Below are 15,069 nucleotides of genomic sequence, written 5' to 3' on the forward strand. Positions count from 1 at the left end.
TGGTGGCCCTGGAGGTGGCCCTGGCTATGGTGGCCCTGCTGGTGGCTATGGTGGTGGCCCCAGAGGTGTCCCTGTCCCTGTCCCTGTCCCTGGTGGCCCCGGAGGTGCTGGTGGTGGCCCCGGAGGTGGCCCTGCCCCTGCCCCTGGTGGCCCCGACCCTGTCCCCGCTGTCCCCGGAGGTCCCCGGTCCCCATTTCGCCCCCCCCCCCGGGCCTGTCCCTGGGCTACGCCGGGCCCCGCTACGCAAATTGCGCAGCGCCGCCCGCTGCCCCCCCGCCCGGCACCGGCCGCGGCGCCGTGAATAGGGCACCACAGAGCGCCTGCGCAAACCGGCGGCTAGAGCGCCGCCCGCCGCTCCGCCATCTTGAGCGCGGGCGGGCGACGCCTCCCGCGAGCCCCGCCCAGGTGCGGGCAGGCACTGAAGGGGCGGGGCCGGGCCCCGCCCCGTGACCCGGCGCGGTGACGTCAGGGCGGAAGAGGGCCTGCGATTGGCCGGCCGGGCTGCCGCTCAGCGCGGAGGCAGCGGAGAGGGGGCGACGAGCGGCGGCGGCGAAGCCGAGGTGGGGGGGGGGGGGAGGAGGGGGGGCCGGGGGGGGGGGGGGGGCAGGGGGGGGGGGGGGGGGGAGGACTTTGGGGGGGGAGGGAGGTTTTTATGGGGGGGAGGGAGTTTTTTTTTAGGGGGGATTTGGGGGGGATTTTTTGGGGGGGGAGTTTGGTGGGGGGTTGGGGGGCAGGATTTGGGGGTGCGGCCCCCCCCATGACGCCCCCCCCCGCCCCCCCCCCAGCCGCCATGCCCTGAGCATGTTCAGCATCGAGGAGTTCCCCGAGGAGCCCCCCCCCGCCGTGCCCGCGCCCCGCCCCCCGCGACCCCCCGAGTCGCCCTGGGGGCTCCCCGGCTCCAGCCCCGCCGGGACCCCCACGGGTGAGACCCCCCCCCCCCGGGACCCCCCTCCTTATCGGGACACCCCCCTTATCGGGATTCCCCCCCCCCCTTATTGGGACCCCCTTATTGGGACCCCTCCCTTTGGGATCTCCCCTTTAGGAACCCCCCAGGACCCCCCTACTTCGGAACCCCCCCCCGTTGGGTTACCCCCCCACAGGACCCCCCCCCTTATCGGGACCCCCCCTTATTGGGAACCCCCCTTATCGGGACCCCCCCCGGCACCCCCTTTTACTGGGACCCCCCCCCCCTTATCGGGACCCCCTTATCAGGACCCCCCTTATTGGGACACCCCCTCTTATCAGGACCCCCCCCTTATCGGGATTTCCCCCCCTTTTCGGGACCCCCTTGGGAATCTCCCCTTAGCACCCCCTTTTGGGGACCCCCCCTTTGGGACCCCCCTGTGGGAATGTCCCTTAGCACGCCCCCCTTTTTGGGACCCCCCACACACTTTGGGCCCCCCCCACTTTGAGCCCCCCCCTGCTTTGAGACCCCCCACTTTAGGAACCCCCCACTTTGGGACCCCCCCTGCTTTAGGATCTCCCCTTTGCCCCCCCCCCCCCTATTTAGGACCCCCCACTTTGCCCCCCCAACTTATGACCCCCCGCTTCCCCCCCCCCACTTTATGACCCCCCCCTGCCCCCCCCCTTTATACCCCCCCCCACTTTGCCCCCCTTTTCCCCCTCCCTTTATGCCCCCCCCTTTTGCTCCCCCCTTTCCCCCCCCCCCCCCCTTTTTTTTTGGGGAGGGGGCTGCAGAAGCTCTGACCCCCACCCCCACCCCGCAGAGCCTCCCGCGGGGGGGGGGTCGGACTCCGGGGACCCCCGCGTTCCGGGGCCGGTCCCGTTCGGCCCCCCGTGCTGTGGGCGGCGAGGAAATACGGGAGGGAGCTGCGCAGGATGAGCGACGAGTTCCAGCTGCAGGTGGGGGGGCTTTGGGACACGGGGGGGGGCACGGGGGGTCGGGGGGGGTCGTGGGGGCTTTGGGGGGGCTACGGGGGTTTTGGGGGGTTATGGGGGGTTATGGGGTCGCGGGGGGGAGCTGCGCAGGGTGAGCGATGAGTTCCAGGTCTGGGGGGGGCACTGGGACATGGGGGGGCACGGGGGGGGGCACTGGGACATGGGGGGCACTGGGGGGGGCACTGGGACATGGGGGGGGGCACTGGGGGTTGTGGGGGGGGCTACGGGGGTTATGGGGGTTATGGGGTCGCGGGGGCTGTGTAGGGTGAGCGGCGAGTTCCAGCTCCGGGGGGGGGGCTTTGGGACATGGGGGGGGGGCACGGGGGGCACGGGGGGGCAATGGGACATGGGGGGGGCACTGGGGGGCTATGGGGGGGTTTTGGGGGTACGGGGGGGCACGGGGGGGCAATGGGACATGGGGGGGGCACTGGGGGGCTATGGGGGGGTTTTGGGGTACGGGGGGCACGGGGGGCAATGGGACATGGGGGGCACTGGGGGGCTATGGGGAATTATGGGGGGCTATGGGGGGTTTAGGGTACGGGGGGGGTCACGGGGGGCTATGGGACATGGGGGGGCACTGGGGGGGCTATGGGGGGGTTGTGGGGTACGGGGGGGGTCACGGGGGGCTGTGTAGGGTGAGGGATGAGTTCCAGCTGCAGGGGGGGGGGGCACGGGGGGGCACAGGGGGGCTATGGGACATGGGGGGGCACTGGGGGGGCTATGGGGGTTGTGGGGGGGTTTTGGGGTACGGGGGGGGGGTCACGGGGGGGCTATGGGACATGGGGGGCACTGGGGGGGCTATGGGGAATTATGGGGGGGGCTATGGGGGGTTTTGGGGTACGGGGGGTCACGGGGGGCTATGGGACATGGGGGGGCACTGGGGGGGCTATGGGGGGGTTTGGGGGTACGGGGGTCCCGGGGGGAGCTGCACAGGGCGAGTTCCATCGGGGGGGGGCACGGGGGCCTTTGGGGACACGGGGGGGGGCTTTGGGGATATGGGGGCCCCCCCGACCCCCCCCTTGCCCCCCCCCCCCCCCCAGGTGCTGCCGCGTCCGACCAGCGTGGGGGGGGGCCCCCAAGGGGCGCTGGGGGCCCCGGGGCTGGCGCGAGGCCCTGAGGGCCTGGTGGGGGCGGCGCCCCCCGCCCCGCCCCCCCGTGACCCCCCCCCCCCCAATTTTTATTTTGGGGACCCCCCCCCCCATTTTTCCCGGGGGGGGAAGAGTTTGGAATAAAACCCGGCAGTTTTATTTTTACCGCGTTTCGGCTCTTTTGTCCTCAAAAAAATTAAGGCGGGGGGGCACCCAATTTATCCCCCCCCATTTCGGCAGCACCCCAAAATGAGGGGGGGGGCCCCAAATCCCCCCCCCCCCCCCCAAAAAAAACCCCACAGACAGCGCCTTAGAAGAATAAAAAGACTCTTATTGTACAAAGAAAGGGGGGGGGGGCAATTTTTAGGGCCCCCCCCGATTTTCAAAGGGGGCCCAATTTGGGGGCACCGCCCCCGCAGCAGAGCAGGACAGACAGCCCCCCCCCACAAAATTTGGGGGGCGGGGGGGGTAAAAATAGCCCTTTATAGCAGCCCCCCCCGCCCCAAATTTTGGGGGGGGGGTCGGGGTGTTGTTGTCCCCCCCCCCCTATTTTTTTTTGGGGGGGGGGGGGAACGAAGCGCGCGTGATTTAGTGTCGTGAAGCTGCCCCCCCTCCCCAGCACCCTGCTTTTTGGGGGGTCCCCGTGATTGTGCCCCCCCCCCCCGGTTATTTGAGGGGGGGGCGCCCCCAAAAGCGAGGCGGGGGGGGGGGCGGGAGTGAGGTGGGGGGCGTGTGAAAGGGGGGGGGGCGGGGGGGGGGCGTCAGTGGTCTCCGGAGTGTGAGGGCCCCCCCTTGGTGGGGGGGGGGGTCCCCAAATGAGGGGGGTCCCCAAATGGGGGTCCCCAAATAGGGGGGGTCCCCAAAATTCAGGGCCCCCCCCAAATCCAGGCTCCTCCTGGATGATTTTTTTTTGGGGGGGGGTCCCCGAATTCTGCAGCCCCCCCCCCCCCCCAAAAAAAATCGGGGGGGGGTGGGGGGGGTCACAGCACGGTGGAGTCCTCGGTGTCGGACTGGGGGGTGCCGGGGGGGCCCCCTGTTGCCGACCCCCCATCTCGGGGGCTGCTCCCGCTCCCAGCCCTGCTCCAGCTCCTGCGCCAGCTGAAAACGGGGGGGTCCCCAAAATTGGAGGGGGGTCCCCAAAATTGGAGGGGGGTCCCCAAATTGGAGGGGGTCCCAAAATTGGAACCTCCCCCCCCCCCCATTCTGTGACCCCCCCCAAATCCTGAAGTCACCCTGGGGAGCCTCAAAATCCAGCCCCCCCCCCCCCGAATTAACCCAGGGACCCCCCCCCCCCCCAAATTTCCCAAATTGGCACCGGGGCTCCCCAAAACCCCCGGACCCCCCCCCCCCCAAAATCCTCCCCCCAAATGACCCCAGGGCTCCCCAAAACCCCCAGGACCCCCCCCCCCAAAACCCCCTGGACCCCCCCAAATCACCTCAGGGTACCCCAAAACCCCTGGACCCCCCCCAAACCCCTGTGGACCCCCCAAAATCCCCCATGCCCCCCCCCCCAAATAACCCCAGGGCACCCCAAAACCTCCCTGGACCCCCCCCCCCCCAAAATCCCCCCAGCACACCCCAAAAGCCCCTGCCCCCCCCCCCCGGCTCCCCCCAACCCCCCCAAATCCCCCCCATGTCCCCCCCCGCATTTCAGCCCCCCCATTTCGCCCGGCCCCCCCAATTCCGGGATCCCCCCCCACTCTCCGGGACCCCCCCCAATTTTGGGGACCCCCCGATTTTGGGGACCCCCCCCATTTCAGGGTTCCCACCCCCCTCCTTCACCCACCTCTCCCATTTCAGGGGCCCTGATTTGCCCCCCCCAACATTTCACCCCCCCCCCGATTCTGGGACCCCCCCCAAAATTCTGGGGACCCCACTCTTGGGGCCCCCCCAATTTTGGGGGACCCCTGATTTTGGGGACCCCCCCCATTTTCAGGGTTCCCACCCCCTCATTTCATCTCACCCCCTTTCCCATTGCAGGGTCCCTTGATTTGCCCCCCCCCAATATTTCGCCCCCCCTGATTCCGCCCCCCAAATTCTTGGGGACCCCCCCCAGTTCTGGGACCTCCCCCCGATTTTGGGGACCCCCCCGATTTTGGGACCCCCCCCGTACCCGGGGCTCCTCCTCCTGGATCTGCCGCAGGACCCCCGGTGCCCCTCCAGGAGCTTCTCCTGGCGCTGCTGCTGCCTCCTCCAGCTGGGGGGGGCACAAAAAATGGGGGGGGGGGGGGGGGGCACAAATTGGGGGGGGGCATAAATTGGGGGGGGGCACAATAATGGGGGGGGGGCACAATAATGGGGGGGAGGCACAATAATGGGGGGAGCAGGGAAAGGGGGGTAAAATAATGGGGGGGGGGGGTCCTAAAGGGAGGGGGGACAGCAGGGGGGGCAAAAGGGGGGGCACAAAAAATGGGGGGGGGGGGGGTTAAATTGGGGGGGCACAATACTGGGGGATGGGGGGGCACAATAATGGGGGGAGCAGGGAAAGGGGGGCAAAATAAGGGGGGGGTCCTAAAGGGAGGGGGACAGCGGGGGGGCAAAATGGGGGGGGGGACAAAAAATGGGGGGGGGGCACAAAAAATGGGGGGGGCCACAAATATGGGGGGGTTCCTAAAGGGAGGGGGACAGCAGGGGGGGGCAAAATGGGGGGGCATTTGGGGGGGCAGAAATTGGGGGGCACAAATTGGGGGGGGCACAATAATGGGGGGAGCAGGGAAAGGGGGGGTAAAATAATGGGGGGGTAAAGAATGGGGGGGGGTCCTAAAGCGAGGGGGACAGCGGGGGGGGCAAATGGGGGGGACAAAAATGTGGGGGGGGGCACAAATTGGGGGGGCACAAATTGGGGGGGGAGGCACAATAATGGGGGGAGCAGGGAAAGGGGGGTAAAATAATGGGGGGGTCCTAAAGGGAGGGGGACAGCAGGGGGGCAAAATGGGGGGGGCACAAAAAATGGGGGGGGCACAAAAATGGGGGGGGGGGGGGCACAAATTGGGGGGGAGCACAATATTGGGGGGAGGGGGCACAATATTGGGGGATGGGGGGCACAATAATGGGGGGAGCAGGGAAAGGGGGGGTAAATAATGGGGGGTCCTAAGGGGAGGGGGGCAGCAGACGTGGGGGGGGACCCCAAAATGGGGGGGGGACACAAAATATTGGGGGGAGGGGATCGGGGGGAGATGCTGGGGGGGCTAAATGGGGACGGGAGGCACAAATGGGGGGGGGGCACAAAATGGGGGGGGGGGCCCTAAAATGTAAAGGGGACCCTAAAATATTGGGGGGGGCACAGAACTGGGGGGGACCTAAAGTGGGGGAACCTGATACTATGGGGGGGCAAAATGGGGGGCACCCCAAAAATAGGGAGGGAACCCCCAAAATGGGGGGGGGGGCCCCATAAAAAGGGGGGGGAATCCCAAAATGGGGGGGCACCCCAAAAGTAGGGAGGGACCCCCAAAATGGGGGGGGGACACCACGAATTGGGGGGGGGGCACAAAAGCAGGGGGTTCTGGGGGTGTGCGGGGGGGTCGGGGGGTTTATGGTGGGGGGGGGGTCCGGGGGTTGCGGGGGGTTTTGGGGTGCCCCGGGGGGTTTTGGGGTGCCCGGGGGGGTTTTGGGGTGCCCCCCCGGGTTGGGGCTCACCCTGCGGATGGAGGTCACCGACTCGCTGATGTGGCGCCGGCTGATCTCCGTCAGCTCCCTGGGGGGGGCAATTATTGGGGGGGGGGCAATTATTGGGGGGTTGGGGGGGTCCCAAGGGGATTTGGGGGGGCTGGGGGTCCCGGGGGATTTGGGGGGTCCCGGGGGAATTTGGGGAGGGGAAAAGGGGGGAAGGGGGGGGAAAGGGGGGTTGGGGTGCTGGGGGGATTTTGGGGGGCTCCCGGGGGGGGGGGAGGGGTTTTGGGGGGTCCTGGGGGATTTTGGGGGTCCCAAGGGGATTTGGGGGGTACAAGGGGGGTTTGGGGGGTCTTGGGGGGATTTGGGGGGGGTCTCAGGGGGATTTTGGGGGGGTCCGAAGGAGATCTGGGGTCCCGGGGGGATTTTGGGGGAGATTTGGGGGAATTTGGGGTGCCCGGGGGATTTGGGGTCGGGGGGACTTGGGGGGTCCCGGGGGGATTTTTGGGGTCCCGGGGGGGATTTAGGGAGGGTCCTGGGACGGATTTGGGGGTTCCTGGTGGGATTTGGGGGTCCCGGGGGGGATTTGGGGTCGGGGGGGATTTGGGGTCCAGGCGCCGCCCCTCCCCGTGCCCCCCCGTACGCCTGCCGCCGGCCCCCCCCCGGCCCCGCGCCTCCGAGATGCTGCTGTGGCGCCGGCGCTCCAGGATCTTCTGCAGCTCCTTCTTCTCCCTGCGCCCAGTACGGACCAGTATGGACCAGTACGGACCAGTATGGCCCCAGGACCCCCGGTATGGCCCCAGGACCCCCAGTACGGCCCCAGGACCCCCAGTACGACCCCAAGACTCCCAGTACGGCCCAGTACGCCCCCCAGTGGTCCCCATATGGCCCCAGGGCTCCCCTTATGGCACCCCAGTGCTCCCAGTACGGACCAGTACAGACCAGTATGGCTTCAGGACCCCCGGTATGGCCCCAGGACCCCCACTATGGCCCAGGACCCCCAGTATGGCCCAGTACGCCCCCCTCCAGCACTCTCCATATGGCCCAGGGCTCCCCTTATGGCCCACCAGTGCTCCCAGTATGGACCAGTATGGCCCCGGTGCCCCCAGTATGGCCCCAGGACCCCAAGTACAACCCCACAACTCCCAGTATGGCCCCAGGACTCCCAGTATGGCCCAGTATGGCCCCTCCCCAGTGGCCCACATATGGCCCCAGGGCTCCCCTTATGGCCCCCCAGTGCTCCCAGTACAGACCAGCATGGACCAGTATGGCCCTGCTGCCCCCAGTATGGCCCCAGGACACCCAGTATGGCCCCAGGACTCCCAGTACGGCCCCAGGACTCCCAGTATGGCCCAGTACGCCCCCCCCAGTGCTATTCTTATGGCCCAGGGCTCCCCTTATGGCACCCCACTGCTCCCAGTATGGACCAGTATGGACCAGTATAGCCCCAGTGTCCCCAGTATGGCCCCAGGACCCCCAGTATGGCCCAGGATGCCCCCCTCAGTGGTCCCCATATGGCCCCAGGGCTCCCCTTATGGCACCCCAGTGCTCCCAGTACAGACCAGTATGGACCAGTATAGCCCCAGTATGGCCCCAGGACTCCCAGTATGGCCCAGTACGACCCCCCACAAGCGCTCTCCATATGGCCCAGGGCTCCCCTTATGGCCCCCCAGTGCTCCCAGTACGGACCAGTACAGACCAGTATGGCCCCCGGAGCTCCCCATGTGGCCCGTGCCACCAGTATGCCCCCCCCCCAGTACTCCCAGTGCTCCCAGTGCCCACCTCTCACTGGTTTGCCGCAGCAGCTTCAGCTGCGCCGCCTGCACCTCCAGGGCCACCTCGCGCAGCCGCTGCTGGGCCTGCAACGGGTGGGACCAGTAAGGACCAGTACGGACCAGTAAGGACCGCTAGAGACCCACATGGACCAGTGGCACGAGCAGTACGGGTACGGACCAGTATGGACCAATACTCCCAGTTCCCTCCTGGTCTCTTCTAGGGCTTCCCAGTTCAGGCCCAACCTTCCCCCAGTTCCATCCCAGTGCCCCCCAGTTCCATCCCAGTCTCCTCCCAGTACCTCCAGTCCCTCCCAGTGCCCCCCAGTCCCTTCCCAGTATCCCCCAGTCCCTCCCAGTGACCCCCCAGTCCATCCCAGTGCCCCCCACTCCCTTCCAGTATCCTCCCAGTGCCCCCCAGTCCCTTCCCACTGCCTCCCAGTGCCATTCCAGTCCCTCCCAGTGACCCCCCAGTCCCTTCCCAGTATCCTTCCCAGTCGCCTTCCCAGTGACACCCCAGTCCCTCCCAGTGCCCCCAGTCCCTTCCCACTGCCTCCCAGTGCCATTCCAGTCCCTCCCAGTGACCCCCCAGTCCCTCCCAGTGCCTTCCCAGTGCCTTCCCAGTACACCCCAGTCCCTCCCAGTGACCCCCAGTCCCTCCCAGTGCCCCCCAGTCCCTTCCCAGTATCCCCCAGTCGCTCCCAGTGACCCCCCAGTCCATCCCAGTGCCCCCCAGTCCCTTCCCACTGCCTCCCAGTGCCATTCCAGTCCCTCCCAGTGACCCCCCAGTCCCTCCCAGTCCCTTCCCACTGCCTTCCCAGTGCCATTCCAGTCCCTCCCAGTGACCCCCCAGTCCCTCCCAGTGCCTCCCAGTGCCTTCCCAGTACACCCCAGTCCCTCCCAGTGACCCCCCAGTCCCTCCCAGTACCCCCCAGTCCCTCCCAGTGACCCCCCAGTCACTCCCAGTACCCCCAGTCCCTCCCAGTGACCCCCCAGTCCCTCCCAGTGACCCCCCAGTCCCTCCCAGTGCCTCCCAGTGCTCCCAGTACCTGCCGCAGGTGCTCCCGCTGGCAGCCCCTCTCCGCCCGCTGCTGCTCCTCGCGCAGCTGCAGGAGCCCCCGCAGCCCCCCGCCTCCGCCGCACTGGGGGGGGGGCAAATTAGGGGACCCCATTGGGGGCACCCCAAAACCCCGCACCCCAACGGGGGGCACCCCCAAATCCCTCAAAGGGGGCACCCCAAAACCCCGCCCCCCAAAATCCTGCACCCCAATGGGGGCAACCCCAAACCCTGCCCCCAAAATCCTGCACCCCAATAGGGGGCAACCCCAAAGCACCCCAAAATCCTGCACCCCAATGGGGGCACCCCCAAACCCTGCACCTTTATGGGGGGCAACCCCAAAGCCCCCACAATGGGGTACCCCAAAATCCCGCACCTCACTGGGGGCACCCCCAAATCCCTCAAAGGGGGCACCCCAAAACCAGTGTGGATTCGGGGTGCAGGATTTGGGGGTGCAGGATTTGGGGTGCAGATTTTGGGGGTGAAAATCTGGGGGTCAGGTTTTAGGGGTGAGGATTTGGGGTGAAGATTTTGGGGGTCAGGTTTCGGGGTGCAGGATTTGGGGTGAGGCTTCAGGCTGCAGATTTTGGGGTGCAGGTTTTAGGGACGAGGATTCAGGGTGCAAATTTTGGGGGTGCAGATTTTGGGGGTGAGGCTTCAGGGTGCAGGTTTTAGGGACGAGGATTCAGGGTGCAAATTTTGGGGGTGCATATTTTGGGGGTGAGGATTCAGGCTGCAGGTTTTGGGGTGCAGGTTTTAGGGTTCAGGTTTTGGGGTACAGGATTTAGGGCTAAGGATTCAGAGTGCAGGTTTTGGGGCGCAGGAGTCGGGATGCAGGTTTTAGGGGTCACGTTTTGGGGTGCAGATTCGTGGCGCAGATTTTGGGCGTGAGGATTTGGGGGTGCAGATTTTGGGGTGCGGGATTTGGATGCAGGATTTAGGGTGCAAGTGTTAGGGTTCAGGTTTTGGGGGTGCGGATTTGAGGGTCAGGTTTTGGGGGTGAGGATTCGGGGTGCAGATTTTGGGGGTGCAGATTTTAGGGGTAAGGGACTTGGGGGTGAGGATTTGGGGTGCAGGATTTAGGGGCCAGGTTTTAGGGGTGAGGATTTGGGATGCAGGTTTTGGGGTGCAGGTTTTAGGGGTCCAGATTTGGGGCGCAGGTTTTAGGGGCGAGGATTTGGGGGTGCAGATTTGGGGTGCAGGATTTAAGGTGTAGGATTTGGGATGCAGGTTTTAGGGTTCAGGTTTTAGGATGCAGGATTTGGGATGCAGGTTTTTGGGGTGCAGATTTTAGGGGTGCAGATTTTAGGGTGAGGATTTGGGGTGCAGGATTTGGGATGCAGGATTTGGGGTGCAGGATTTGGGGTGCAGATTTTGGGGGTGAAGATTTGGGGTGCAAGTTTTAAGGGTGAGGATTTGGAGTGCCGAATTCGGGATGCGGGATTTAGGGTGCAGGATTTAGGGTGCAGGATTTAGGGGTGAGGATTTGGGGTGCAGGATTTGGGGTGCAGGATTTGGGGGTGAGGATTTGGAGTGCAGGATTTGTGATGCAGGTTTTGGGGTGCAGGATTCGGGATGCGGTATTTAGGGTGCAGGTTTTGGGGTGCAGGATTTGGGGGTGCGGACTGGGCCCCCACCTGCGCTCCAGGCGCTGGCGCAGGGCCCCCAGGCGCTGCCGGTGGCGCCGCCGCAGCTCCCCCAGCTCCCGGCTCTGCTTCTTCTGCAGCTTGAGCAGCGCCTTGTGCTGCCGCAGCTCCTCCAGCGCGGGGGGGCCACGGCTGCACCCCGACACCGGGGGGGGACCCCGAGTCACCACCGGCACCTCGGGGCCCCCGGCCGCGGGAACGGGGGTTTGGGGGGATTTGGGGGGAAATGGGGGGTTTGGGGGGGGAATGGGGGGATTTGGGGGAAATGGGGATATATGGGGGGAAAGGGGGGATTTGGGGGGCCGGGGGGATCTGGGGGGAAAAAGGGGGATTTGGGGCTCTGAGGGGGGATTTGGGGGGGGATGTAAGGGGGAAATGGGGGGGGGTTGGGGGGGGGGAAATGGGGGGATTTGGGGGGAAATGGGGGAATATGGGGGGGAAATGGGGGGATTTGGGGGCAGGGGGGGATTTGGGGGGACAAGGGGGGGAATTGGGGGTGCTAGGGGGATTTGGGGGTGCAAAGGGGGTTTTGGGGGGATGTAAGGGGAAAATGGGGGGGGTTGGGGAGGAAAAGGGGGGATTTGGGGCTCCGAGAGGGGATGTGGGGGATGTAAGGGGGAAATGGGGGGGTTTGGGGGGAAAAGGGGGATTTGGGGGGGGAAAAGGGGGGATTTGGGGGGGCAGGGGGGATCTGGGGGTGCCTGGGGGGATCTGGGGGGAAAAAGGGGGGATTTGGGGCTCTGAGGGGGATTTGGGGGGGATGTAAGGGGGAAATGGGGGGTTTTGGGGGGGAAATGGGGGGATATGGGGGGGAAAGGGGGATTTGGGGGGCAGGGGGGATCTGGGGGGACAAGGGGGAGGAATTGGGGGTGCTAAGGGGGATTTGGGGCTCTGAGGGGGATTTGGGGGTGCAAAGGGGGTTTGGGGGGATGTAAGGGGAAAATGGGGGGGTTTGGGGGGAAATGGGGGATATGGGGGTAAAAGGGGGGATTTGGGGGGAAAAGGGGGGATCTGGGAGGGACAGGGGGGATCTGGGGGTGCCTGGGGGATTTGGGGGGAAAAAGGGGGATTTGGGGCTCCGAAGGGGGATATGGGGGGGAAAGGGGGTTTGGGGGGATGTAAGGGGAAAATGGGGGGTTTGGGGGGCAGGGGGATCTGGGGGAAAAAAGGGGGGATTTGGGGCTCCGAGGGAGGGATTTGGGGGTGCAAGGGGGGATTTGGGGGGAAAAGGAGGATTTGGGGGTTCAGGAAGGCATTTGGGGGGGTTCAGCGGATTTTGGGGGTCCAGGAGCCTCCCCCCCCAAAATATTTGGGGTGAAAGCCGAGGGTTTTGGGGTCCCCCCCTTACCTGTCAGGATGCTGGCGATGAGGTCATCCCTCTGCCCTGGGGGGGGGGCACCCAAAAATTAAAGGGGGGGGGGCACAAAACAGGGGGACCCCCCCCCAAGCACCCCCAAATTGAGGGGGGGGGCTGGGACCCCCCCAAGAAATAGGGGAAGGAATTGGGGGACCCCCGGAGGGGCTTTGGGGGTACCTGGGCTGGGGACGGGGGGTCGGCACGGGGACCCCCCCGGGGTTTGGGGGTTCGGGGTCCCCGGGGGGTCGGTGCCGGGGTCCCCCCGTGCCCCCCGGGGTTTCGCGGGGTCGCTCCACGCTGTCCTGTGGGGGGGGGGTCAGCACCCCAAAATCACACCGGGCACCCCAAAACATCCTGCCCCTCCTTCACCCCCCCCCGAATCCCCCCAAATTTCAAGGTGCCCCCCCCCAATTTTGTGACCCCCCCCAAAACTGTGTCCCCCCCATTCCCTCCCAGCCCCTCCAATCCCCCCCAGCTCCCCTAAATCCCCCTGACCCCCCCCCAACCCCCTCCTGCCCCCCCCCAGCCCCCCCCCCACCCCGTGCCCCCCCGGACCCCCCCAAACCCCAAAATTCTGCCCCCCCCATTCCCTCCCAGCCCCTCCAATCCCCCCCAGCCCCATTAAATCCCCCCCCCAACCCCCCTCCTGCCCCCCCCAAGCCCCCCCCCCCCCCGTGCCCCCCCCCGGACCCCCCCAAACCCCAAAATTCTCCCCCCCCATTCCCTCCCAGCCCCTCCAATCCCCCCCCCCCGCCCCATTAAATCCCCCTGAAACCCCCCCAACCCCCCCAGAACCCCCCCAAATCCCCCCCAAACCCCTCCTGCCCCCCCCCCAATTCCGTGCCCCCCCCCGGACCCCCCCAAACCCCAAAATTCTTCCCCCCCATTCCCTCCCCAGCCCCTCCAATCCCCCCCCAGCCCCATTAAATCCCCCCCCAAACCCCCCCCAACCCCCCCAGAACCCCCCCCAAATCCCCCCCCAATCCCCCCTCCTGCCCCCCCATGCCCCCCCCCCCCAATTCCGTGCTCCCCCCCCGGACCCCCCCAAACCCCCAAAATTCTCCCCCCCCATTCCCTCCCAGCCCCTCCAATCCCCCCCCCGCCCCATTAAATCCCCCCTGAAACCCCCCCCAACCCCCCCAGAACCCCCCCAAATCCCCCCCCCAAACCCCCCTCCTGCCCCCCCCAATTCCGTGCCCCCCCCCCCGGACCCCCCAAACCTCCAAATTCTGCCCCCCCCATTCCCTCCCAGCCCCTCCAATCCCCCCCAGCCCCATTAAATCCCCCCCCAAACCCCCCCAACCCCCCCAGAACCCCCCAAATCCCCCCCAAACCCCCTCCTGCCCCCCCCATGCCCCCCCCCCCCAATTCCGTGCCCCCCCCCCCCGGACCCCCCCAAACCCCCAAATTCTGCCCCCCCCCCCATTCCCTCCCCGGCCCCTCCAATCCCCCCCCCAGCCCCATTAAATCCCCCCCCGAACCCCCCCCCCCAAATCCCCCCTGAAACCCCCCCCAAGCCCCCCTCCTGCCCCCCATTCCCCCCCATGCCCTCCCCAAACCCCAAAATCTTCCCCCCCATTCCCTCCCAGCCCCTCCAATCCCCCCCAGCCCCATTAAATCCCCCCCCCCCCAAACCCCCCCCAAAATCCCCCCCCAAACCCCCCTCCTGCCCCCCCATGCCCCCCCCCACCCCGCGCCCCCCCACCCCGTGCCCCCCCCACCTCGCCGTCGCCCATGAGGGCCGCCAGGCGCTTGGCGCGCTGGTCCATGAGGCTGACGTGCTTGATGGGGTTGATGAGCGCCTCGGCGTAATCTGGGAGGGGGCACGGGGGTCTGGGGGCACCCCAAAAGAGCCCCCCCCCCCAAAAAAAGAAAACGGGGCCGCGGCGAAGGTGGCGCGGGGAATAAGGGGGGAATTTGCCCCCGAAATGGGGAGCCCCCTGTTGAAATGGGCCCCCCCTCTAAAATGGGCCCTCCCCTCTAAAATGCCCCCCCAAAAAAATGGGGCCCCCCCTCTACAATGCCCCCCCCCAAAAAAAACACAGGGAGCACCCCTAAAATGGGGGACCACCCCCAAAATGGGAGCAGCCCCCAAATTGGGGACACCCCCCCCGCAAATGGGGCCACCCCCGTCCTGATTGGAAAACAGGGGGAGGGTCTCCAAAATGGGGGACACCCCCAAAACGGACCCCCCCCCAAAACGGAAGAGCTCCCCCCCCAAAAAAAATTGGGGACACCCCCCCAAAAAATTGGGGGATCCCCCCAAAAATGGGGAGAAAACCCCAATTTGGGGGAGCCCCCCGAACTGGGAGCCCCCCCCAAATGTAAGGATTCCCCCCCCCGATGTGGGGACCCCCCCCAAAATGTGGGGTCCCTCCCCCAAAGGAGGGGAAGGTCCCCAAAGGAGTGGAGCACCCCAAAAAGAGAGGAGCCCCCCCCAAAGAAAGAGGGGGATCCCCCAAAAGAGGGGGTTCCCCCCAAAAGGTAGGGGCCCCCCAAAAAGGCAGCCCCCCCCCCAAAAAAAAAGGAGACCCCAAAAAGACCCCCCAAAAAACATTAGATCCCCCCAAACCCAATCTGAAACCCCAAAACCCAACAGAACCCCCTAAAAAACGGGGCTAAACCCCCCCAAAAGAGGGGG

The 15,069-nt window shown here is 66.6% G+C and overlaps 2 protein-coding genes and 1 long non-coding RNA gene across 3 annotated transcripts in view; 1 reads left to right on the top strand and 2 right to left on the bottom strand.

Moving 5' to 3' along the window:
• The first annotated feature begins 409 nt into the window (after positions 1-409).
• LOC136789283 (uncharacterized) lies at positions 410-3,068 on the top strand. The gene is made up of 4 exons (XR_010828123.1): positions 410-560; positions 786-922; positions 1,728-1,863; positions 2,940-3,068. It is a non-coding gene; the product is annotated as an uncharacterized lncRNA (long non-coding RNA).
• Positions 3,069-6,286: 3,218 nt separating this feature from the next.
• On the bottom strand, positions 6,287-11,278 carry LOC136789207 (1-phosphatidylinositol 4,5-bisphosphate phosphodiesterase beta-3-like; the record flags this gene model as incomplete). Its single annotated transcript, XM_066989184.1, has 6 exons — positions 6,287-6,307; positions 6,624-6,681; positions 7,215-7,328; positions 8,379-8,455; positions 9,418-9,510; positions 11,063-11,278. Coding segments are annotated over 6 exons (579 nt in total), but the record flags the coding sequence as incomplete, so codon positions are not given.
• A 1,164-nt stretch (positions 11,279-12,442) lies between these two features.
• The window catches only part of LOC125181800 (1-phosphatidylinositol 4,5-bisphosphate phosphodiesterase beta-3-like), a 37,216-nt gene continuing 34,589 nt past the window's right edge, over positions 12,443-15,069 (bottom strand). Inside the window, 3 exon segments of the mRNA XM_066989185.1 lie at positions 12,443-12,455; positions 12,606-12,730; positions 14,150-14,241. Of these exon segments, the coding sequence (XP_066845286.1) occupies positions 12,443-12,455; positions 12,606-12,730; positions 14,150-14,241 (230 nt within the window).

Source organism: Anser cygnoides, unplaced genomic scaffold (assembly GCF_040182565.1).
Source record: "Anser cygnoides isolate HZ-2024a breed goose unplaced genomic scaffold, Taihu_goose_T2T_genome scaffold_43_1, whole genome shotgun sequence".
Taxonomy (NCBI): Eukaryota; Metazoa; Chordata; class Aves; order Anseriformes; family Anatidae; genus Anser; species Anser cygnoides.